Below are 24,961 nucleotides of genomic sequence, written 5' to 3' on the forward strand. Positions count from 1 at the left end.
GACGCAGACCTACTAGAGAATGGACTTGAGGACACGGGGAGGGGGAAGGGTAAGCTGTGACAAAGTGAGAGAGTGGCATGGACATATATACACTACCAAATGTAAAACCGATAGCTAGTGGGAAGCAGCTGCATAGCACAGGGAGATCAGCTCTGTGCTTTGTGACCACCTAGAGGCGTGGGGTAGGGAGGGTGGGAGGGAGACGCAAGAGGGAAGAGATATGGGGATATATGTATATGTATAGCTGATTCACTTTGTTATAAGGCAGAAACTAACACACCATTGTAAAGCAATTATACTCCAATAAAGATGTTAAAAAAAAAGGTGTAATTTGATACACCATTGTTCAAACTGAGTGATCATGTCTGTCTTTGGTGGTCTCAAGAAAGAAAAACACTATTTTTTTTTTTGGTAATTCTCCCATATGAAATCCATAGTAAAGGAAATATAAAGGATGAGCACAATTTGTCCGAACTTTCTGGTTTGTAAAAGGGAATTTTTCCTATCTCTAAATCCTATAATTCATGCAGAGTCTTAGATAAAAATGACCTCCGTTCTTTGTGTTTTTACATTTCAGTAAATACAGAAGCTTATATATCAAGTTTGATATTATTTTAATTTCTGATTATGGCTTAAATAGTGAGTCAATACCTCAATAAAAATTATATAAAACAGTTTAATAGAGTTGGCAAAGAGGGAAGATTTAAGGTTAAGCAACTTAATAATTTTCCTGTTCAGCTCTCTGAGGATATGACATCCTTTGGGATTATGTTGCTAATTGATACTCCAAATTACTCTAAGAAAATTAATCTGAATAACTCACAAACTTAATTGTTTTCAACATTATAATTAACATACCTTCAGTTTAGTAACTTCACATTTAATTGAAGGTGATTCTTTGAAGCCTTGACCAAAAACTCTCACCATGATACAGTTATATTTTTGAATATTACACAATCCAGCATTCTCAAGTTCTATAATTTCAGGAACCTTGTCTTTGGAAAATATAGGACATATTTGCTTTAATTCCAGAAAAAAACTAATTATTTTTCAAGGCCAAAATTAAAAGCATATATAAACTAATATTTTAAAGTCTACCCCCAATAATATTTAGTACATTAATTAAACTACTACATGTTAAGAGTGATCTGGTATTAAAAGAAGTGTTACCTACTATTCAACTCAATAGAAATAGCATTACAGATACTACCAGTGCCTAACTATACAGGTTTAATTAGTTTTTTAAAAATATTTGATACCAAATAAGTATGAGTACTAACAAATTACTTCTACCATGGCCTATGTTTTGGTTTTACGATTTTGCTTTATGTCATAGAGATAGGTTATAGAAAAAGTGCTTTTGTAATAATATAGTGTACTTAGCAATGTGATGTACTAAAATTTTTTCTTTAAATTCTTAATTTGTTTTAGAAAAGAATTACCAAAATTTGTGCATGCTGTTGTCCCAGTATTGTTGATATTTTTGTGTATTATTGCTATCCTACATGCTACCATAATCTTAGGTGTACTTCTCAGTCATAGGAGAAAAAATTTCTTTTATCAGTCAGTTAACTGACCTTCATATGGTTATTTCTGTGGTTCTGGTCTTGGTAAGATCATTCATTATGAGCAAGATCTGGTGGTCAAAATAGATAAATGCAGTATAAAAACAATTGAGTCCTTTGTCTAAGTAGTGGCAAAATCCAAGTGAATATAACTTTAATAGCAATAGGATATAAAAATCCTGTTACATGTATTCAGAACCCTAAAATATTTATGAAAAATTTAAAAAACACGTATTATTCTTTCATATATTCAACAAATGTTTACTGAGCAACATCTATTTTTCTGGTGTTATTCCAAATATTGGAGATACAGTAATGAACAAAATAGTCCCTGCCTTCATGTAACTTACATTCTAATATGGGAGGACAAAAAAATAAACCAATGAGAAAATAAAGTGTATCACGTAAGTGTTTTTGAGGTAATGGGGAAAAAGCATATAAACTATATTAAGGGAGATAAAGGCCATGGGGTTGTGTGAGAAAAACTACTTTATTTAGAATGATGTTGGAAGGATTCTATGATAATATGATATTTGAATAGAGAAGAGAAGGAAGTCAGTCATGAAGATATGTGGTAGAATGTGCCAGTGAGAGGGAGCAGTAAGTGCAAATGTTCTGATGCAGAAGCAGGCTTGGCTTTTTTTGAGGAACAGCAAAGCAGCCACTAGAGAACTCTGGAAAGTAATGACCTATGGAGACAATGGTAGATGAATTCAGTGAGAGAGGAGTCTCAGACTATATGTAGAATAGTCTTCACATAAATAGAATCTTCTAGGCCATAGTAGGGCCTGCCAATTTTATGCTGAAGGAGATGAAGAGCTAACAGAAGGATTTAAGCAGGGGAGTAATACGATCTGACTTACATTTCAAAGGAATCACTTTAGCTGCTGCATGGAGAATAAACTTTGAGAGAATCTATAATAATCCAGGGAGAGAGAATAGTGGCTTGGACTAAGCTGATAGCAGGGAAAGATATGAAATTCTTTGAAGCTAGAGCTGGATTTGCTGCTAATGGATCAAATATGAGGCTTGATATAAAAAGAAAAGTCAGTGACTACAAGTTTTTAATGTGAACAATTAAGAGGAATGAAGTTTGCATTTACTGAGATAGAAAAGGGCAGATTGGTGGTGGTAGGAGCAAAATCAGGAGTTACTGGTTTAATAGTTAAGAGAATCAAATTGACTTTTTGAAATGTCTTTCTCTAATATATTGGGACAAAATAATTTGTACCATTTAGATAGGTTAGAGAAAAAAATTAAGCATATTAGTAAAATTAGCAAAATATAAACAGTGCTTCAAAAATACTAAATTTGAGTTCTAGAAGAATGATTATCCTCTGCAAGTAGAGGGATCAGCTATGTGCAAAGGCCCTGAGGTCAAGAGAACTGGCATTGTAAGGAACAGCACAGAAACCAAAGTGGGTGGAGTGGAATGAGTGAGGGTGATAGTAGTAGGCAAGAGATATTGTGTGCCTGATCACATAGGCCATTATAAGTACTTCAGCTTTTATTCTAAGATGAGACTGTTTTGGAATATTATTAACATATTGATTAATATAATTTGGGTTCTTTTCCATATATAATCTGAATAAAGCCTGTTAGGATACTGAAGGTAAAAAAGAACAAAGAAGGTTTCATAATTAAATAACATACACAAGATCAAAGTTGGAGTGTATTTACTTACCGTGTGAATCACTGCAATCATAGGAACTAAAGCCTGGGGAGCATGCACACCCCTATTCCATACACTGCCCATGGCCACTGCATAAATTGGGGCATTTTAATGACAAGAGAATGTCTTTAATTGACTTGATGTATTCTTCTCTGTTATATTTCCCCTCTTCCAAAATCCTCTTTTCACATTCATTTTCTAAAAGGGCCACACCTGCTTCTGCCCAGCTAAGATCATCTTTTAGGAGAACATCCTTAAAACACATCTCTATCACACTGTCTAGTCTCTTGCCAAGAAAGGCAAGACAGTGCATTCCTATGCTGGAGTTGGCAAGAGTGTGCTGACATAGTGCCGATGTGCTGTATTCGGTGTGGCCAGATGGTGTGGGCCACGTGGGGACAAACTCTTGGTGGACATCCTCAGTATGGTCCTCAGGGAAAAAGTAAGTAAACTCTTCTAGGTCACTTTGGCTGAGACTTTGAAAAGCAAACAAAGGAAGAAACTCACTGAAGTTTTGCTGTTTCCATCTGTTTTGTCGATCCCACCTTATTTCTTGGCTGTGATTACCCTGGTCCTGTGTACGTCTCCCCTTGTCCAAAGTTTTTGACGCATCTTGTTTTTCATTCCCAGGATGTTTTTGTAAATTTAAGTCCAGACTGGTTAGATTCACATGCTTTTTTTCTTGAGGAAAGAAATCCAAATTATTTTTTTCTCGAGATGTATGCTTGTTTATTCCTCTGACAGGAGCTTCTGAATTAATATATTCAGAGGTGACATCTAGCTCTTATCAAGGAAGCGAATTTGTCATGTTTGGGGTCTTTGCAAGCTGAAACAATCTCTGATTAAGAAACACTTTCCAGATGATTAGAGGATGGATACAATGAAGTAGTGTCCATTGAGCAGCTACAATAGGATTGTTTTCTAGGTGATGGCAGAGAAACTGGCATTGTGTCAAACATGCTTTTTCCTGGTAAAATCCTTCCAGATGGAAAACAGAAAAGAATAGTAATTTGGACAAGAACAATTTTTTCTCAGTAACGTGTTGCAAAAAAAGCAGAGCGTTGAGTCACCCACCACTCATGTTAAGTCAAATATTAATATAATAACAAACGAAAATAAGTTATTTCTTACCTCCATTCATTAATAAAAGCAACACAATTATTAAAAGTTTGATCAATTTTGGGGCTTCACTGGTGGCGCAGTGGTTGAGAGTCCGCCTGCCGATGCAGGGGACACGGGTTCGTGCCCCGGTCCGGGAAGATCCCACATGCCATGGAGCGGCTGGGCCCGTGAGCCATGGCCGCTGAGCCTGCGCGGCCGGAGCCTGTGCTCCACAATGGGAGGGGCTACGACAGTGGGGGGCCTGTGTACCGCAAAAAAAAAAAAAAAAAAAAAAACCCAAAAAAAAACCTAAGAAATTGACTGTAGGACTCTACTCTTAAATAAACTGAAGACTCTGTTCAGTTTTTATCAGTTTTCCATGAATGTTCTTTTCTGTTTCAGTTATCCAATCCAGGATATCTTCATAATGTATTACTCGTGTTTCCTTAGTCCTCTCCAATATTTGACAATTTCTTACTCTTTCATGGTTTTCCATGATTTTGACACTTTTGAATAGTACTATTCACGTATTTTGTAGAATGTTTCTCAGTTTGGGTTTATATGAATTTGATCATGATTAGACTGGGATTATGACTTTGAGGAAGAATACAACAAAGGAGAAGTGTCCTTCTTATTGAGTGTTATTAGTAGATAAATGGTATCACTATACATTATCACTGCTGATATTAACTGTTGATACTTTCACATTAACAGATAGTTTTGAGGATTTGAACATCTTGGCAAAGAACCCTGAACAAATCTGGCCAATTTAAACCAGAAATTTAGCCTCATTTTAGCAATAATAGCAAACCAAATCTCTTACTGAGATTTGCATTAGCTCCATACATCCCATCCAGAGGATGGCACAAACACACCAACACACAGAGTTCCATCACTAGCAGTTCATGTGTATTAAACATGTTTTCTTACCTTCTGCACAATATCCCATACATCCCTGAGTGGGTTGTAGTAAGTACACAAAAAACTTTCCACAGTTTCTTATGGACACTGGGATTTGAAAAAGACAGAAGTCTTTTGTAGTGCTGAACAAAAACTGCCATGTGTATAGCTATAATCACTCCTTCTATTCAACATTTTCCTGGAAACCCTAACCAATATAGTAAGGTGAGAATAATTTTTAATTTATAAGGATTGAAAGGAAGAAATAAACTTTTATTATTCTCTGATGATAAGATTCGCTCTGTTGAAAATGCAAAAGAATATATAGAGAATTATAGGGAATTTAGCAAGTTTGCTAGGTACAAAAATCAATGTAAAATCAACTATAATTCTATACAATAGTACCAGTTAGGAAGTAAATTTTTTAAAAAAATAGTATTTACAATAGTGCCAATAAAAATACAAATAGGAATAAATTAAAAGGTATAAAACACCTTTAAGGTGAAAATTATGAAACTTTATGAACAATGTTAAAGAAAATCTGAATAAGTAGAGGAGCATACTGTATTAATGGATTGGAAGACTCAATATCCTAAAGTTGACAGCTCTTTCCAAATCCTTCTATCAATTGAGAACAATTTCAATCACTGATATGTGGTATTTTATTTTTTATTTATTTTTTAAATGGAAGTACAGTTGATTCACAATGCTGTGTTAGTTTCAGGCATACAGCAAAGTTATTCAGATGTATAGATGTATACATCTATAAATATATTTATTCTTTTCCAGATTCTGTTCCCTTATAGGTTATTACAAAATATTGAGTATAGATCCCTGTGCTGTACAGTAGGTCCTTGTTAGTTATCTATTTTATATATAGTACTGTGTATATGTCAATCCCAAACTCCTAATTTTATCTCCCTCCTTTCCTCTTTGGTAACCATAAGTTTGTTTTCTATGTCTGTGGGTCTATTTCTGTTTTGTAAATAAGTTCTTTTGTAACATTAAAAAAAATATTTTGTAGATGTGTCTTACCCCTTTCGCCCCCGGAGTGAGATTTTTGACAGTGTTTTCAACCCATTTTGTCAAATTATAAGCATATTTTTCTTAAGACATGGCATAAACTTTGTTTAATGTAAAACTTGTTTCTGAACATGTTTTGAAGGGAGTTTTTTTATTTTTATTTTTTTTGCGGTACGCAGCCCTCTCACTGTTGTGGCCTCTCCCGTTGTGGAGTACAGGCTCCGGACGCGCAGGCTCAGCGGCCACGGCTCACGGGCCCAGCCGCTCCGCGGCATGTGGGATCTTCCCGGACCGGGGCATGAACCTGTGTCCCCTGCGTTGGCAGGAGGACTCTCAACTACTGTGCCACCAGGGAAGCCCTGAAGGGAGTTTTTAAAAATCAAAAACATGTTTATACCTGAAAATAAAGTGCTATAAACAACAACAAAAAAAACTGCCATGTGGCACAAGCTGTCAATTGCTTGATCTCCCCAGGTGGAGGTAGTGTTTCTGAATCGTTCAGAGACAGGCAGATGGGGGCCAGTGTTGCGCAGTGGTTCATCTTTTGGATCAGAGAAAACAAAAGTTGAAAAGTCAGTTTTTTCATACATGGTAGATAAATCAACTTTGCATTTTCTTTTACACAACCTTTAAAATATTAAAGTAATAATCATTTTAAAAAATCTAATAACTTGTACCCATAACATAAAAGAAGTAGTAACTTCATGGAAGAGTAAATTTAAGGGTACATCCCTCATAATTAATATAATCTTTTTCAATTAAAATACCTTTATTCCATTTATTACATTTGTATTGTGAACAAGAGAAGTTCAGTATCAGTTAACTCATGAAATAGCTGATACATCTAAGACAAGTCAATCTGAAGTCATCTTAATATACAGCACAAAGATAAGCTGATCTTGGAGATTTCTTGAAAAATTTCTGGAAATAGTATACGTAAGAAGTTAGTGCACAGTAGAGGAGGCATCAAAAAGGAAGAAGACAGGATTGCTCAAAATTTGGTGATGGACCAACAGGCTGGCAATTTGGGAAAAAAATGAGGTTAAAGCCTCACTTGAAGCCAAATTTGGATATCTTTCCTGAGTTCTTTTTACATTACATACCTAAAAAGGAAAATAATTCCCACTTATGCATAATTTTTTTTTTTTTTTTGCGGTACGCGGGCCTCGCACTGTTGTGGCCTCTCCCGTTGTGGAGCACAGGCTCTGGACGCGCAGGCTCAGCGGCCCAGCTGCTCTGTGGCATGTGGGATCTTCCCGGATCGGGGCACGAACCCATGTCCCCTGCATCGGCAGGCGGACTCTCAACCACTGCGCCACCAGGGAAGCCCTTCTGCATAATTTTTAAAATGTGGGTATCGATAAGGAAAATGAGCCTTCTATTAAGACATAATCCTTCTATTAAGCAGACAAGAACTGAAGCACTTAAAATATGCAGTATTTTACTGTTTGAAAGTTACTGAGGTTAAGTACCTGAGCCCTGGAGAGTGACAGCCTGTGATCAAAACTTGCTTGTCTGACCTGTTATCCAGGTGACTCTAGGTGTGTTACGCCTAAAAATATGTTTTCTGTATTATATGGTGGAAATCACGATGATAGGCTGTCTTCTATAAGATATTGTAAGTTAAAACCCTTTGGTGGACTGTTGAACATTACATTAACTATTACTATTGTCAGAACAGAGAACCTTGGAATACTCCCTTTGATTAACTTAATCTTGATGCAAAATTAAAATAATATTGCAGCGTGATAAATAAATTGGTTGTAACAAGATTCAATCCTTATATGAAAAAATACTTCAGAAAAAGCACGTGTAGTTCACATTAGTGAGTGACCTCGACACATTTGGTTGGCATCTTAGCAGGTCTGTCAAAGAGGAGAAATCGGTACCATCAGGGAGAAAGGGAGTGGTCACATATCAGGCCTTGAATGGCTAACTGCTGGAGGCCCAGGGAGTCAAAATTGACACTTCTATAAGGGCTCTGAAGAAACTGGTATCCCCCAGGAGAGCACCCCTGAGCTAGCATGGAAGGACAGATGATGTTATGTATTTTCTTCATTGACATAGTTCAGCCCTCGATTAAAACTGACTACTGAAACAAAAACAGAAAATAAACCTACAAGTGCATGTAAAGGCCATCTGAAATATTATAATCTCTTAGTAGAACAAAGATGACAATATGCACTTTCCATAAATACAATAAGCCAATCAACAAACTCTTTAGAATGTATTTTTGAGTTATTTGAGCTTCAAGGACTTTATTTTCATTTAATTTGGACAGGCAAAATTGCTGATTGCTGTTGAGTCAGGATTTGTTTATTCCTACCATCAGAAGGTATAGGCCTTACAAGGACTGCTCTTGAGAGTGATCCTCCAGATTTGAATGCAATTACTGACCCTGCATGACCTGCTTTCTGCCACAGTAGCCATGTGCCCCCCCGAAATCCCATCTCTGCCAGGTCCTAGAATGCAACAAACTAAACCAAACTTTTAATGCTAATATAATTTTTGTAAAATGCCCTCCTAGTGAAGTTTCCTGCATTTTTTTACTGCAGGAAAAAATATAAAGTTTTCACGTTTTTTCTTATTTTTACATATAAAAGTAGTGAAGTTCATTTTCATTTCTAAGCATAGGAAAATGAATGGGGTAGAAGGGAACAGTTTTGAAGGAAAAACAAGAAAAAAAACATGGAGAAAGAGCTAGTTCTGTATATTTTTTAGGAAAGCCATTTTCTGAGCAGTAGTTGGCCTGGAAGATACCTTTTTCTGTCAAATCCGCAGAGGGAGAACATAAAGCACCTCTTCCCAGCAAGGAGAGAGAAGAGAAGAAGAGGCAATAAAAACAGTTATCCTGGAAATACAGCTCTTGTTTGAGGCTGCTGTCTCCCTAATAATAAGAAACACATGGAACTGTCCTTATTTGGAGTATCTTATTGACACAATAGGCAGAAAATCTCCCAATATTAGATATTGTATTTGTTCAAGGAAATTTTGTATTTCCTTTGTTCAAGGAAATACAAAATTTGTATTTCCTTTGTTCAAGGAAATACAAAATTTGTGTTTCCTTTGTTCAAGGAAATATTGTATTTGTTCAAGGAAAACACTATAGTAAAGATAATATCTTTGAAATAGAAATGGGAAAGAAAAATTTAATCATTACTAAAGTAATGGAAAAAAATCTATCTAACTGAACAAAACTCTCAAATGTTTATTACATAATTTTAAGCTACAGTTTACGAACAAAAATCAGTTTCCAAACAAATTAATAAAGAGCACAATAAACTAGAGATAATTTGCATGTCAGTCTCACAAATGTAGCTTATAAAATTGTCTTTATTATATAGGTTTTTGCTTTTTATTTTGTTTGTAGTTACAGCAATTAAACTGTAAAAAAGGTATTGTTTTGCAAGATAAAAGATCTCCCTAAAGAATTTTTTTTAGTAAAAGATTTTAGGAATGACCACAAAAGGTTCTTCTTCCTTTTGTCTCTAGTTTCACCAGTTATAAATGTCCCAAAAGGCTCTAGTGACTTTGACGATCTCAATTTGTCAACCCTAGATAAATATTTTATAAAATGAATGTGGGTAGAAGTCAGAGGATGTGCTATCATTTCATTTAATTTTGAAATAATTCTAACCCCCTGTCAATATCAGAAGATTGCACGTGGTTAGAAACTAAGGAAAATATTTTAAAAGAGATTACTAGTGAGGTTTGTATAAATTATTGAGATATTTTCTCTGATCTTATCCTACAACAGAATTTTGTCTTGGGAAAAAAGTCAATAACTCCATCTTTATTCTGTGCAGTATTTCTCCTTGCTAAGCACTTCTGAAGTTCTCACATTTCCTCTGATTTTGCTGCTTTGAATAACTGTTTTCTAATCCAAAGCTAAAGATGTCATAAATGTAGAAGCAATCACAGTGTGACATCAACAATACTAAGAACTGTATAATATTTAAACAGAAATTTTAAATTTTTATTTAATATTAATTTTAGAGGAAAATTCTTAATTTGTATAATTAATAATAGCTCATATTTTGTATCATTTATTTCACAATTTTCCCCTCCAAATCGACTTGTCACTCATTAAATGTTCAAGGTCTCTGAAGAAAAATTTAAATCTTACTAGCAATGAATAAGTCACACTATTAAAAATCTCATTACAACCTTAACTCTAGAAGGGAGGATATAGTTAACTATGGCTGGTTTGGGCTCCCATTTGGGAATCTGGGGGCCTAGCTCCTGAAGTACTAAAAGAATAACTCTGCAAGCCCATTTCACACATCAGTCAATTTCATGACATGAATGATGTGCAAAGCTTTCTAGCAAATGTCCAATAAAAGTTTTTTCCCTCAAAACAAAAGTACATATAAAATATACATTAAAATTTACATTTCTATTTATTCTGTCTTCTTAATAGGATTTAAAGAAGCTAGGTAGTATATAATAGAATCTGCAATATTTGCATTTCAGATACTTTGGGAAAACGTGTCAAGTGATAAATAATAGATACATAATGATACAATATGCAAATAGTTTTCTAGTTTTGTTTGTAGGTATAAGTAACCTGTATTGGATTAATACATTGGTTAATACAATGGCTAAGACTAGTATGCTTTAAGATTCATAATTGGGTGACAGACAAATATGTTAAGAAACTAAATAAATTATTGTATTTTTAAGAGATGAATACGCTTAATGCCTAAAGACAGGCACTTCATAATATCTGAGTTTATAATTATAAAACCTTTGGTATATTGCTCTATGGGAATTTCAAATATCTGTGAATTTTAAAAAATTGTATAACTTCCCCAAAGATGTGGAAAAGAGAAAAACCACCTTTTAGCTCCAAATTCAGTGAGAAATAAAAAGTTAATCATTAAGCTTCTAATATTTAAAATTGTATTATGGATTCTGCAACAACACAAAAGGCTGAAAAGCAAGGTCAAATAGAGAGTGATGGACTTGCTAAGTCTCTTTACTTTGTCATCCTTTATCTATTAAAGGATGAATGCACTTGAAAAGAATACAAATAGAGTGAAAGTAAAAGGATGGACAATAACATTATGCAAACAGTAACCACAAGAAAACTGGACTGGCTGTACTAATATCAGACAAAAATATCTTAAAAAAAATGTTACTAGAGACAAAGACAGACATTTTATAACAATAAAAGTTTCAATCCATGAGGAAGATATACACCTAATAACACAGCACAAAAATACATGAAGCAAAATCTGAGAGAAACAAAGGGAAAAAAAATACATACTTCAAGAGTAATAGTTGGGGACTTCAATACTCCACTTTCAACATGAATAGAAAAATGGGCAGAAAATCATCAAGGAAACAGAGCCAGAACAACACACTATAAACCAACTTGACTTAACGGACATCTATAGAACACTCTACCCAACAACAGCAGAATATAAATTCTTCTGGAGTGCACATGGAACATTTTCCAGGATGGACAATACATTAGACCATAAGACAAACCTCAATAAATTTGAAAAGGTAAAAATTATACAAAGTATGTTCTCTGACTGCAATAGAATGAATATATAAATCAATAGCAGAAAGAAATTTAAGAAACTTACAAATACGTGGAAATTAAACAACCGATAAAAGCAAGAGGTCAAAGAAATGAAAATAGAATGAGAAAATACATTGAAAAGGATTAAAAGAAAGATACAACACACCAAAATTTATGGGATGCTGCTAAAGTAGTGTTAGAGGAAAATTATAGATATATATGCCTATATTAAAAAAGAAAAAGATCCCGATATAATGAACTAATCTTTCGCCTGAAGGCTGGAAAAAGAAGAACATACTAAATCTAAAGGAAGAAGGTAAGAAATTTTAAAGACTAAAGAAGACATTAATGAAATTGAGAATAGAAAAACAGTAGAGAAAAATCAATGAAACCAAAAGCTGGTTCTTTGAAAAAAATCAACAAAGGTGACATACTTCTAGGTTTGCTGAGAAAAAAAGAGAGAAGACTCATTTACTAGAATCAAAATGAAACAGTGCACACCACTACAGATCTTATTAAGGAATACTATTACAGTTGCATGCCAGTACATTAGATAACTTATATAAAATTGAGAAATTCCTAAAAAGACACAAAGTACAAAACTGATTCAAGAAAAAGTAAGCAATCCAAATAGATTTATATCATGTGAAAAGACTGAATCAGTTTAAAAAAAGAAAAAAAGAAACATCCAAAAAGAAAAGACCAGGTCTAGATGGCATCAATGTTCAATTCTACCTAACATTTAAAGAATAATACCAATTCTTCACAAACATTTCCAAAAAATAGAAAAAGATGGAATACTTCCAGACTCATTCTATGAGCCCAGTATTACCCTGATACCAAAGCCAGAAAATGATATCGCAGGGGGAAAAAAGCCTATGAACCAATGTATCTTTTGAATATAGATACAAAAGTCCTCAGCAAAATACTAGCAAATCAAATCCAGAAATACAGACAAAGAATTATAAACCATGACCAAGTAGGATTTATCCTAGGCATACAAGGTTGATTCAACATCCAAAAATGAATTAAGGTAATATACCATATTAACAGAATAAAAAACAAAATATGTGCTTCTCAATAGACACAGAAAAATCACTTGAAAAAAATCTAACACATTATGATAAAAAACTAGGAACAGAAGAAGGGCACTTGCTCAACCCAATAAAGGAAATCTACAAAAAACCACGTAGCCACAACATACCTGATGGAGAAAGACTAGATGCTTTCTCATAAGATCAGGAACAAGACAAGGATATCCACTCTCACCACTTCTATTCAACACTGTACTTGAGGTTGTAACCAGGACAACTAGGCAAGATAAATAAATAAAGATATCCAGATTGGAAAGAAAGAAGTAAAACTATCTTTATTCACAGATGACCTAACTTTTTATGTAAAACTCCTAAGAAATCCACTAAAAAACACAACAAAATATTAACACTAGTGAACAAGTTCAGCAAGGCTTTAGGATATAAAATCAAGATGCAAAATGTGATTTTATTCTTTTTTTAAAATTCACATACCATAAAATTTACCATTTCTAAATGTAGAATTCAGTATGGGGTGTTTTTTTTTCTTTTTGCATATTCACAAAGTTGTATACCACAATCAAGTTTAGAATATTTTCATCACCCCAAAAAGACACCTGTATCATTAGCAGTCACTCCTGCCCATTCCCCTCTACCTCCAGCCACTGGCAACCACTAATTTTTTTGTTCCTATGGATTTACCTACTCTACTCTAGACATTTTATATAAAAGCAATTATATAATATGTGGCATTTTGTCTCTGGCTTTACCATGTTTTCAAGTTTCATCCATGTTGCAGTACTTCATTCCTACTTATGGCCAAATAGTATTCCACTGGATATACCACATTTTGTTTACCCATTCATTCATCATTTGATGGGCATTTGGGTTGTTTCCACTTTTTGCCTATTATGAATAATGCTGAAGTGGACCTTAATGAACAAATTTTTGTGTGAACATATGCTATTTCATTCACTAGGGGCAGTAGAGATAGCCCAATAGTTAAGGATGTTAGAATCTGAAGCCACCTTGCATGTGTTCAAAGTCTGGCTCTACTACTTAATAGTATGTGACTTTGGGTAAATGGCCTAACATATATGTGACTCAGTTTTCTTACTTGTAAAATAGGGTAATAATAATATTTATCCTGTGGGTATTGTGAGAATTAAATGATTTAATGTGGGTAATGTATTTTAAAGTGCTTAGAATAATGCCTACACATAGTAGATGCTTTCTACATTTGCTGTGTTAAAATAAGCCAGCAAGGTTATTACCTTTTCTATTTCACAAATGAAGAAACTGGGAGTTGCCTAAAGTTTTATGGGCCTTAGGGTGGTTAATTATATTCTTAAACATGTGCAGTAAATAGATTAAGAAAGAAATTAAGAAAACAATTCCATTTATAATAGTTTCAAAAGAACAAATACTTAGGGATAAATTTAACAAAAGCACAAAACTTATATTCTGAATATAACAAACACTGTTGAAAGAAATTAAAGACCTAAGTATTTAAATGGAAATTCATCCATGTTCGTGGATCTGAAAATTTAATGTTGTTAACTTGGCAATACTCCCCAGATTTACATGCAGATTCATCACAGCTCCTAACAATACCAGCTGACTCTTTTGTAAAGAATGACAAACTAATTGTAAAATTCATATGGAATTTCAGGGGACCAGAATAGCTAAACTAATCTTGAAAAAGAAGAACAAAACAGGAGGCCTCACATTTTCTCATTTCAAAATTTACTATAGAGCTACAGTAATCAAGAACGTTTAGTGGTGGCATCAGGAGAGACATAGATTGGTGAATAAAATTGACAGTCCAGAAATAAACCCATGTACGTATGGTTTTTAACTGATTTTTGAGACGGGTACCCAAATCAGTCAATGGGGAAATGACAGTCTTTTCAACAAAACTGGATATCCACGTGCAATATAATGAAATTGGACCCTTTGGTTATACCATATACAAAGTTAATTCAAAATGGATCAAAGACCAAAAGGCAAGAACTAAAACTAAAAGACTTAGGAAAAATATTGGGGTAAATCTTCATGACTGTAGATTTGGCAATGGATTTCAAGATATGACAACAAAGCACAAGCAACAAAAGATAGACAAACTGGACTTCATCAAAATTAGCAACTTCCGTGCTTCAAAGGACATTACCAAGAAAGTGAAAAGACAACCCACAGAATGGGAGAAAATAACTGCAAATCCACATGTCTGCTAAGATAATTGTATTGAGACTATACAAATAACACATACAACTCAATAACAAAAAGGCCAATGACCCAATTAAAAAATTGGCAAAGTATTTGCTTAGGTATTTCTCCAACGAAGATATGTAAATGTTCAATAAACACATGAAAAATTGCTGACATCATTGACCGCCAGAGAAATGCAAATCAAACCACAATGAGACGTCACTTCACACCCACTAGAATGGCTAGAATCAAAATTTCAGATAAAAAAACGTTTTTTCAGATAATAAGCGCTGACGAGGCTGTGGATAAATTAAAACCCTCGTACACTGCTGCAGGAGTGTAAAACAGTGCGGCCACTTTGGAAAACAGTCTGGCTATTCCTGAAATGGTTAAACACAGAGTTACCCTATGATCCAATAACTCCACTCCTAGGTATATTTCTAAAAGAAATGAAAATGTGTCCATACAAAAACTTATACCCAGATGTTTACAGCAGCATTATTTACAATAGCCATAAGGTAAAAACAATCCAAATGTTCACAAACTGATCGATTTATATACAAAACGTGGTATGTACTTATAATGGAATATTATTCCATCACAAAAAGAGAGGAAGTACTGATATGTGTTAGAACATGAGGAACCTTGAAAACATTATGCTAAATGAAAGAAGTCAGTCACAAAAGACAATCTGTTATATGATTCCATTTAGATAAAATATCCTGAATAGATAAATCTATAGAGCAGAAAGTAGATTAGTGATTGCTTGTAGTTGGGAGGGTGGAGAGGGTGAAGGAGGGTGTAAGGGGAGGATAGCTAGAGTATGGTATTTCTTTTCAAGGTGATAAAAATGTTCTAAAATTGACTATAGTAATGGTTGCACATATTTTTGAATATACATAAACCCATAGGTCACTGTGTCCTGTAAGAAACCACTGTACACTGTAAATGAATGATTTGTATGATATATGAACTATATCTTAATAAAGCTATTTGAAAAAGTCTCGTGTGCTCCATTTGTCTCCACTTTTATCTCTACTACATTAACATAAAGAAGTTTAGCATAAACTTTATTATCAACTTTACCACAATAGGAGCTTAGAACATGGCAATGGTTAATATTCACCTTTAGTAGAGAGATTACAAGGCTATTATATAGGGCAAGAAGTCGTTATGTGATCTATAGTAAACACTGAAGTAAATTCCTTTATAAATATTGGTCATTTTTCTGAAAACATATCGTCTAACTGTTGTAAGTACATATTATATATTATTACATGTATTTTTTGAAAAGTTCTTCATGAAGATCTACTTAATGTGTAAGCAACCAAAGATGGCACAGATCAATGCTAGCTTGTTGAGGTCTATCATTTTAGGAAATAATTGTGTTCTAATATTCTTTGTACAGTTTTCAGGGTGAGTGCTGCTCTCCCTTCCTCTTTTACAGAGCAAACTTACCTTAGCAAACTAGATTAAGATCAACAAGATGATAAAATAAAATTATATCCTGAACACTTATAAATTAGGGGTAAAATGCTAATCAATTTATTATTTCCGGGGGTCGGGAGGGAGTGGTGCAGAAATCATGCAGTTTGGAACTGAACTCCTTTCGGATATTTCAGATCCAGTTGTCGCTAGGATGCCTGGAAGATCCAGCAAAAGTTTCTTATGGTAATAAAGGGACATTAAGGAGCGGATATCAGCAGGAAACGAAGGAACAAAAAAGTGACTGAGGATCTTAAGAGCAGAAAAATAGGAGGCAACAGTCGCCTGTGCACAAAGGAAAACTGAAGAGTGCCAAGGCTGTAAAGTGACCATTTCAAAGAAGGCGGTAGGACAGGGAGGAGGTTGGTATGGGACAAGTATTAGATGCGGCCGTAAAGATGCACAGGCACGCTCCACGTGTCATCCGGGAAGTTAGCCTCCCTCCTCCAAAGGCCCAGGTGGCGCCCCTGCGCTGCCTTAACGCCCGTGCCCTACCTGGCCGACCTTTCCCGGCCGCCAGGAGCATCAGTGCCGGCGTCAGCACCCGGACTCCATCAAGCATCGCTACTGCCGCAGGTGGGACGAAGGCGTCGCTGATCCCTGGCCAAGGGTGCGGGCAGGAGGGTGCCACAGCAGCCTCTTTGTCCTCCTATCACAGAACTCAGTCCGTTCCTGCTCGCCCTTCAGGGTTGCCGCGCGTCCTTGCTGTGGGGCGCGCTGGTCTTTTCCAGGGATAACCCAGCGAGCCTGGTGGCGCCTTCCTCCCAAACCCCGCCCACCCGCCGGAAAGCCACGCCCAACTGTCCCCGAGACCGCCGTGCGCCCTGCGTGTCCTGGCTGTGGCTTCACCACCCTGGTTGTCAACAGCAGTCGCACATTCTCGGGGAAGCCTCCCAGGATGTAACGGCATCCCGCGTCTCGCTGTTCTAACAAATGCTTTAGGAAAACTTGGTATTCCTAGAAACTGTTCTGATGGACCGCCAATAAAAGAAGGCTTGCAAGGTTCTCTTGGCAGGCAGAGGGCCCCTGATCATACCTGCAGATGGACTCTTCACCTGGTAATCGGGGTTGCTGGTTTGCCTCCACAGGTGCTTCTCAGAAGTTGCACCTGCCACTTTCGGCCTCAGTGTGAACGATGGAAGGAGGAAGTAGAGATTACTGCTGCGACAGTAGTAGCTCTTTTCCTCTGTCTATATGGCAGGTTTTTCAGAAGTGAACTGGAGGGCGTTTAGACATTTTCCAAATACGTGGGCACAGTCATCATGTATTTGCTGATGATTCCCAGAGCTCTCTCAGTTGTCCAGTGGTGACCCAGTGACTCAGGAGTTTTCAACACATGGTTACATGACTCCCAGGGTTGCCCTGGGGATGGTTTCCAATCCACAGTTGTCTTCAGATGTGTGGTTGCTTCTACAGAGGGAAGGGGCCTTTTTTTCTTCTTCTTCTTAACCGATTCTTCATCTTTTTACGTCTTTAAACGAAACCTCACTCTTCTAGTTTTTCTCTGGTATTCTCAGTTCTTGAGTCCTTTTATCCATCACCTGAGACTTCACCCTTAGAGCCTGTACCTGAGGGGAAAGAAGACACTGGTCAACAGATACAGATACAGATACAGATAGATACAGGTAGTCCTGGAGTCCTGGTGAGCATCAGGGTTCAGGCCACAGTTCCATTTATAGATTTGGACGATTAAAGCATGGACTATGTATGGTGATAAAGACAGCAGGTGCCCAAATGTATAAAAAAGTTCTTTTAAAAATTGTTTATAGTTTGTTTGAAAGAAATTACCATTTAAAAGTTTAAAAACTGTTTCCAAACGTATGAGTATTAGTCCATCTTGGAAAAAATTTCTTTGTGCTGTGCAAAACTTGTGTTTAGCCCCCTTTTAGATGCAGAAAAGGCATCCAATCTTCCAGGAAAAAACTGAAACATAAGTTTTTGGTGGGTGTGGAAGATGAGTCTCATCTTAAAGCCTAATTGTGGAAGAACAATTTAATGTGAGCAGGTTGAAAACCCAGAGATTTTTTAGCTTCCATCTTTTGTTTCAGCTTATCAAAGCCCTAATAAAACTGGGACAGAAAAATAAACATCGATTTTTCTCAGTCTATCTGTGAAATCACCAGAAATAAGGTAATGGTTATAATCAGGATTAAATAACATCAGGCTTTTTTGTAAATTTATTGTCCAGCAATATCTGTAGAAATGCAATCAACTTTTATACTTTCCTGGAGGACAACATCACTTGCCTAACTTCCAGCAAACCCTGAGCATACAATGTGAAGTATAATATGTCTCATTTTCCCCTTCAGTTTTGGTTGATGAATACCAGTTTATGAGTTTACAATAGACTTGTAACAGAGAACAGATTTTCCTCCATGTAAGTGAGTTAAGATGGAAAAAAACCTGAAAGCAACTTAATTGTTTTTCAGATCTCAATAGTAAATTCATCTAAACTGGCTTGAGTCTGCAAGAATATACTGAATAAAAATTAGTTACAGGACTGTGGGAAAAACAAAAAGTAATAAAAATAATGTTTTAACATACATTATGTAGTGAGATTCATCAAAATTTGGTATAATGTTCAAATTTTTAAAACTTTTTAATTTTTGAAAAGCAGGATAAAGAATGGAGGCATGGTACTCTAATTATAAATACCAGTGGTACGTGTAAAATGCAGTAAATACTACTGAGAGAGAAATAATACAGAATGTCTGTGTGGAAGATAAAATGAAGCCAAGTACAGTATAATTTGAGTGAAAGGAAACACTAATCAGGAGAAAATTTCAAAGGATAATTTCCTTGAAAAAGGAAATAACTCAGCTCTTCTCAGGTTCATTTGCAAAATTATGCTGAACTTATATGAGTAAATCCCCCAAATTCAGGGGATAGAAAGACACAGTGATTAAGTGCACAAATCCTGAGTTTAGGACAGCTGGGTTCTAATCCTAGATTTGCTACCTGTTTACTGACTGTGTCACCTTGGATGGCATTCTGAACTTCTTTTTTTTGTGCCATGGGAATGATGGTAATAATACCTACCCCGTAGAGTTTAAGAAACAATAGTGTATGGGATTTCCCTGGTGGTCCAGTGGTAAAGAATCCACCTTACAATGCAGGGGACACGGTTCGATCCCTGGTCAGGGAACTAATATCCCACATGCTGCGGGGCAACTAAGCCTGCTCGCCACAACTACTGAGCTTGAGCGCCTCAACTACAGAGCCTGTGTGCCGCAAATTACAGAGCCCATGTGCCCCGGAGCCCAGGTGCCACAACTAGAGAGAAGCCCACCTGCCGCAACGAAAGATCCCGCACGCCTCAACAAAGATCCCGCGTGCCACAGCAGGACCCGATGCAGCAAAAAATAGATAAAATAAATAAATAATAAGTAAAATTTTTTTAAAAAAGAAATGGATTCATAAGACTGGCTGTTTTAAAAAAAGGAAACAATAGTGTATGTATGTGTGGGGTGGGGGTGGTGTGGAGGAGGAGGGGTCTGGAGAGAGAGCATTTAGGTAGTGTCTGGCATAGGGTAGCTACCATGAGTATACATAATAGTTTACAGATAATAAAACCAAGGTGCAATACCACATAACTATACTTGTCCTTTTGTTATAGAACGGTTCATCATTTCTCAGTGTTATCCTCTTACAGTGCTCAGGATAATTTGGAGTAACCTTACTGAGAAACACACATTTATATAATATATGAATTCCTTGGCCCGTGTATATTTTACTAAATGAGAGAGTCTGGGTCTCACCTGGATATATCTTTTTTTTTTTTTTTTTTTTTTTTTTTTAGCAGGGGAAGAGGAGGTTTGATAGAAATGGCATTGGGGAAGAGAACAGTGTCATCAAATCAATTCTTGAGCTTCAAAAATTAATGTTTTGGCTTTGGCACTGAGTTTACATTCAGGAGGCCATTGCTCCCAGACAGAGACACTAAATGGGACAGACATTTTGCCCCCAACAGTAGTAAATTCCTTTTTCTTAATGAGGAGTCAGCTAGACACTTGATATATTAAAGAAAATTCACTGAAAGCATCCATTAACTGTGAATTTTATAATGCTTATTGTGGCATGTCTCTATGAAATAATGTAAATAAGCTGAGAGAGGGGAGCTGCATGCTTGGCATGAATGCTTGTTTTAAGAATCAATCTTTTGGGACTTCCCTGGTGGTGCAGTGGATGGGAATCTGCCTGCCAATGAAGGGGACACGGGTTTGATCCCTAGTCCGGGAAGATCCCACATGCCACAGAGCAACTAAGCCTGTGCGCCACAACTACTGAGCCTGCGCTCTAGAGCCCACGAGCCACAACTACTGAGACCATGTGCTGCAACTACTGAAGCCCACATGCCTAGACCCTGTGCTCCGCAACAAGAGAAGCCACTGCAAGGAGAGGCCCACACAATGCAACAAAGAGTAGCCCCTGCTTGCCACAACTAGAGAAAGCCCGTGCACAGCAAAGAAGACCCAACACAGCCAAAAATAAATAAAATTAAATCTTAAAAAAAAAAAATGAATGAATCTTTCTGCATCCATGTTCATAGAAGCATTATTCACAGCAGCTAAAACATGGATGAAACACAACTGTCCACTATGGATGAATGGTAAGCAAAGTGTAGTATATAGATACAATGCAATATTATTCAGCTTTAAAAAGGAAATTCTGATACAAGCTACAAACATGGATGAAGCTTGAAGATATGTGAAAGAAACCAATCAGAAAAGGACAGATACTGTATGATTCCACTTATATGAGGTACCTATAGTAGTGAAGTTCACAGAGACAGAAAGTAGAATGGTGGATGCCAGGGACTGGGGGAAGAGGACAATGGGGAGTTATTGTTGAATGAGAACAGAGTTTCAGTTTGGGAAGATGAAAAAGTTCTGGAGGTGGATGGTGGTGATGGTTGCAGACCAATGTGAATATACTTATTGCGACTGAACTGTACACTTAAAATGGTTAAAATGGTAAATTTATGTTATGTATACTTTGTCAAAATAGAAAAAAATAAAAAGAATGAGCCAAAGCAATCTTGAGAAAAAAGAACAAAGCTGGATGTATCATGCCTCTTTGACCTTAGACTATACTACAAAGCTACAGTCATCAAAACACCATGGTACTGGCACAAAAACAGACACAAAGATCAATGAAACAGAATAGAGGGTACATGTAAAAGAATGAAATTAGTACATTTTCTCACACCATATACAAAAATAAATTCAAAGTGGATAAGAGACCTAAATGTAAGACCTGAAACCATAAAACTCCTAGAAGAGAACATAGAACACTCTTTAACATAAATCATAGTAATATTTTTTTTTGGATCTGTCTTCTAAGGCAAAATAAACAAAGGCAAAATAAACAAATGGGACCTACTTAAACTTAAAAGCTTTTGCACAGCAAAGGAAACAATTGGCAAAACGAAAAGACAACCTGAATGGGAGAAAATATTTGCAAATGATATGATGGATAAGGGGTTAATATCCAAAATATATAAACAGCTCGTATAACTCAATATCAAAAGACCAAATAATCCGATTAAAATTTTTCCAGAGACAATATACAGGTGGCCAAAAGACACATGAAAAGATGCTCAACATCACTAATCATCAGAGAAATGCAAATCAAACCCATAATGAGATATCACCTCACACCTGTCAGAATGTCTATCATCAAAAAGTCTGCAAATAACAAGTGTTGCTAAGGATGTGAAGAAAAGGGAATCCTGTTGGTGGGAATGTAAATTGGTGCAGTCACTATGGAAAACAGTATGGAATTTCCTCAAAAAACTAAAAATAGAGCAACAATATGAGCCAGCAATTCCACTCCTGGGTATACATCTGAAGAAAACAAAAACACTATTTTGAAAAGGTACATTCACTGCAATGTTCACAGCAGCATTATTTACAATTGCCAAGATACGGAAGTGACCTAAGTGTCCATCAACAGATAAATGGGTAAAGAAGATGTGGTGCATGTATATATATATATATATAATTATATATATAATTGAATATTACTCAGCCAAAAAATAGAATGAAATTCTGCCATTTGCAACAACATGGGTGACCTAGAGAGTAATATGCTTAGTGAAATGTCATAAGTGAAATAAGTCTCATGAAATAAGTCATGAGAAAGACAAATACTGTATGTTATCACTTTCAAATGTATGTGGAATTTAAAAAATAAAACATACTGTGTGTTATCACTGTTAAATATATGTGGAATCAAAAAAAAATAAAATAAATGAATATAGCAGAACAGAAACAGACTCAGATAAAGAGAACAAACTAGTGGTTACCAGTGGGGAGAAGGAAGGGGAGAGGGACAAAACAGGAACAGGGGATTAAGAGGTACAAACTACTATGTATAAAATAAATAAGCAACAAAGATATATTGTTCAGCACAGGGAAATATAGCCATTATTTTATAATAACTTTAAATGGAGTATAATCTATACAAATACTGAATCACTTGGTGCATAGCTGAAACTAATATTGTAAATCAACTATTCTTACATTTAAAAAGTAAAATAAAATCAGATAAAATAAAAAGAATGTATCTTTCACTCATCGGCTAGAAAGAAAGCCCTTTATTTCAACATATCTCAATGTCATTGGCCCTAAGGAGGTTTCTTGAAAATGTTCAGCAGAGTAGAAATGGTTCAACCCCTGACTGAGCTTACTTTTGACATAAATTCATATAGCGGTGACAACCTGATTACATATCAATCAACCATGCAAAATCACATAGATTGCAACACGGTGACCATGTTTTACCGCCTAAGCAGTTTTTCTATCTTGTAGATCAGTATATTTTACAGAAGACTGAGAAATTACTACTTTTCAAAGATTTTGTTTTTGTTATTTTTGTACAATAAAAACTTTTTAAATTATTTTTCTTCCAGTTTTATTGAAATATAGTTGACATACAGCACTGAATAAGTTTAAGGTATATAGCATAGTGATGTGATTTACATACATCATGATATGATTATCATGGTAAGTTTAGTGAACGTGCCTCATCTCACATAGATACAAAATAAAAGAAAAAAATTTTTTTCCTTGTTTTGAGAACTCTTAGGATTTACTCTCTTAGTAACTTCCATACGTAACATATAGCAGTGTTAATTATATTTATCATGTTGTACATTACATCCCTAGTACTTACGTATTCTATAACTGAAAATTTGGGGGGGTTTTGTTTTATTTTATTTTATTAGTTTTGGCCATGCGGCATGTGGGATCTTCATTCCCCGACCAGGGATCGAACCTGTGCCCCCTGTATTGGGAGCATGGAGTCTTAACCACTGGACCGCCAGGAAAGTTCCTGGAAGTTTGTATTTTTGACTACCTTCATCCAATTCCTAATCCCCCCACCCCCACCTCCAGTAACCACAAATCTAATCTCTTTTTCTAAGAGTCTGTGTGTTTGTTTGTTTGAAGTATAATTGACCTACAATACTATGCTAGTTTCTGGTGCACGAAGATAAAAGCAACTTTTAAAAATCATAATTTTCATACAAAAATGAACTTGTTTCAACTTACTGTCTTTCACAGTGTGGTTTAAAAATAAGATTGGAATACTAAAATTCCTTTGAATGGAGTTGGAAAAGGTGTATATTTTCCCTTTCAACAGCCATCCATATACGTAAGCAATAATGTTTGCATCTGAAGTATATATTATACAATACCTTTATAATTGAAATGTATGGCTAGTGTCATGATTATACTTAAATGTTATTTAGGTTCTTCTGGAAGCCTTAAATAAAACGTTGTAGCAGGTGGTAAAGCTATGTGACATTTCTGTTTTTGTTTATATGATTTATGTTGTCATCCTTTTCTAAATCTCAAAGCATTTTGATCCTCAAAATTCTAACTTGTAATATATAATTAGTTAAATTCTTTAACTCTAGAAGGAATGCTTGGTAATATTGGAGCAGTAATTCCATTATTTATGAAATGGTTAGATTTACAAAACAATCTAATAGATGTCAGATATTTCATTTTTGTCCAACTGTCCCAAACACCCACTCTAGTCCAATTTGAAATAAGCCATATTTTTACAAGATGTAAAGTCATTTTTTAAAATAGCTTTATTGAGATGTAATTTACATAACAAAGAACTGACCTGTTTTTAGTGTATAATTCAGTGAATACTAGCATATTTACAGGTCTGTACAAACATTACAACAATCTAATTTTAGAACATTTCTGTCACTCTAAAGATAAACCTCTTGCCAACTTATAGTCTTTCTCCATCTCCAATCTCAAGCAACAACTAATCTCCTTTCTGTCTCTACATATTTGTTTTTTTTGGATATTCCACATAAATGGATCATATATGTTCTTTTGTGACTGGTTTCTTTCACTTTTTGAGATTGTATTGTAGCTTTATTAGTACCTTATTCCTTTTTTTTACCCTTATTTATTTATTTTTT

General features: G+C 35.5%; 1 protein-coding gene across 1 annotated transcript in view; it reads right to left on the reverse strand.

The window, feature by feature from the left end:
* Positions 1 to 17,077, reverse strand: part of VWDE (von Willebrand factor D and EGF domains) — an 80,386-nt gene extending 63,309 nt beyond the window's left edge. Inside the window, 9 exon segments of the mRNA XM_060304951.1 lie at positions 859 to 995; positions 3,250 to 4,022; positions 4,024 to 4,215; positions 4,369 to 4,422; positions 5,004 to 5,088; positions 5,269 to 5,399; positions 6,702 to 6,802; positions 8,096 to 8,280; positions 17,020 to 17,077. Coding sequence (XP_060160934.1) covers positions 859 to 995; positions 3,250 to 4,022; positions 4,024 to 4,215; positions 4,369 to 4,422; positions 5,004 to 5,088; positions 5,269 to 5,399; positions 6,702 to 6,802; positions 8,096 to 8,280; positions 17,020 to 17,077 — 1,716 coding nt within the window.
* Between the last annotated feature and the right edge of the window lie 7,884 nt (positions 17,078 to 24,961).

Source organism: Globicephala melas, chromosome 9 (genome assembly GCF_963455315.2).
Source record: "Globicephala melas chromosome 9, mGloMel1.2, whole genome shotgun sequence".
Classification (NCBI taxonomy): domain Eukaryota; kingdom Metazoa; phylum Chordata; class Mammalia; order Artiodactyla; family Delphinidae; genus Globicephala; species Globicephala melas.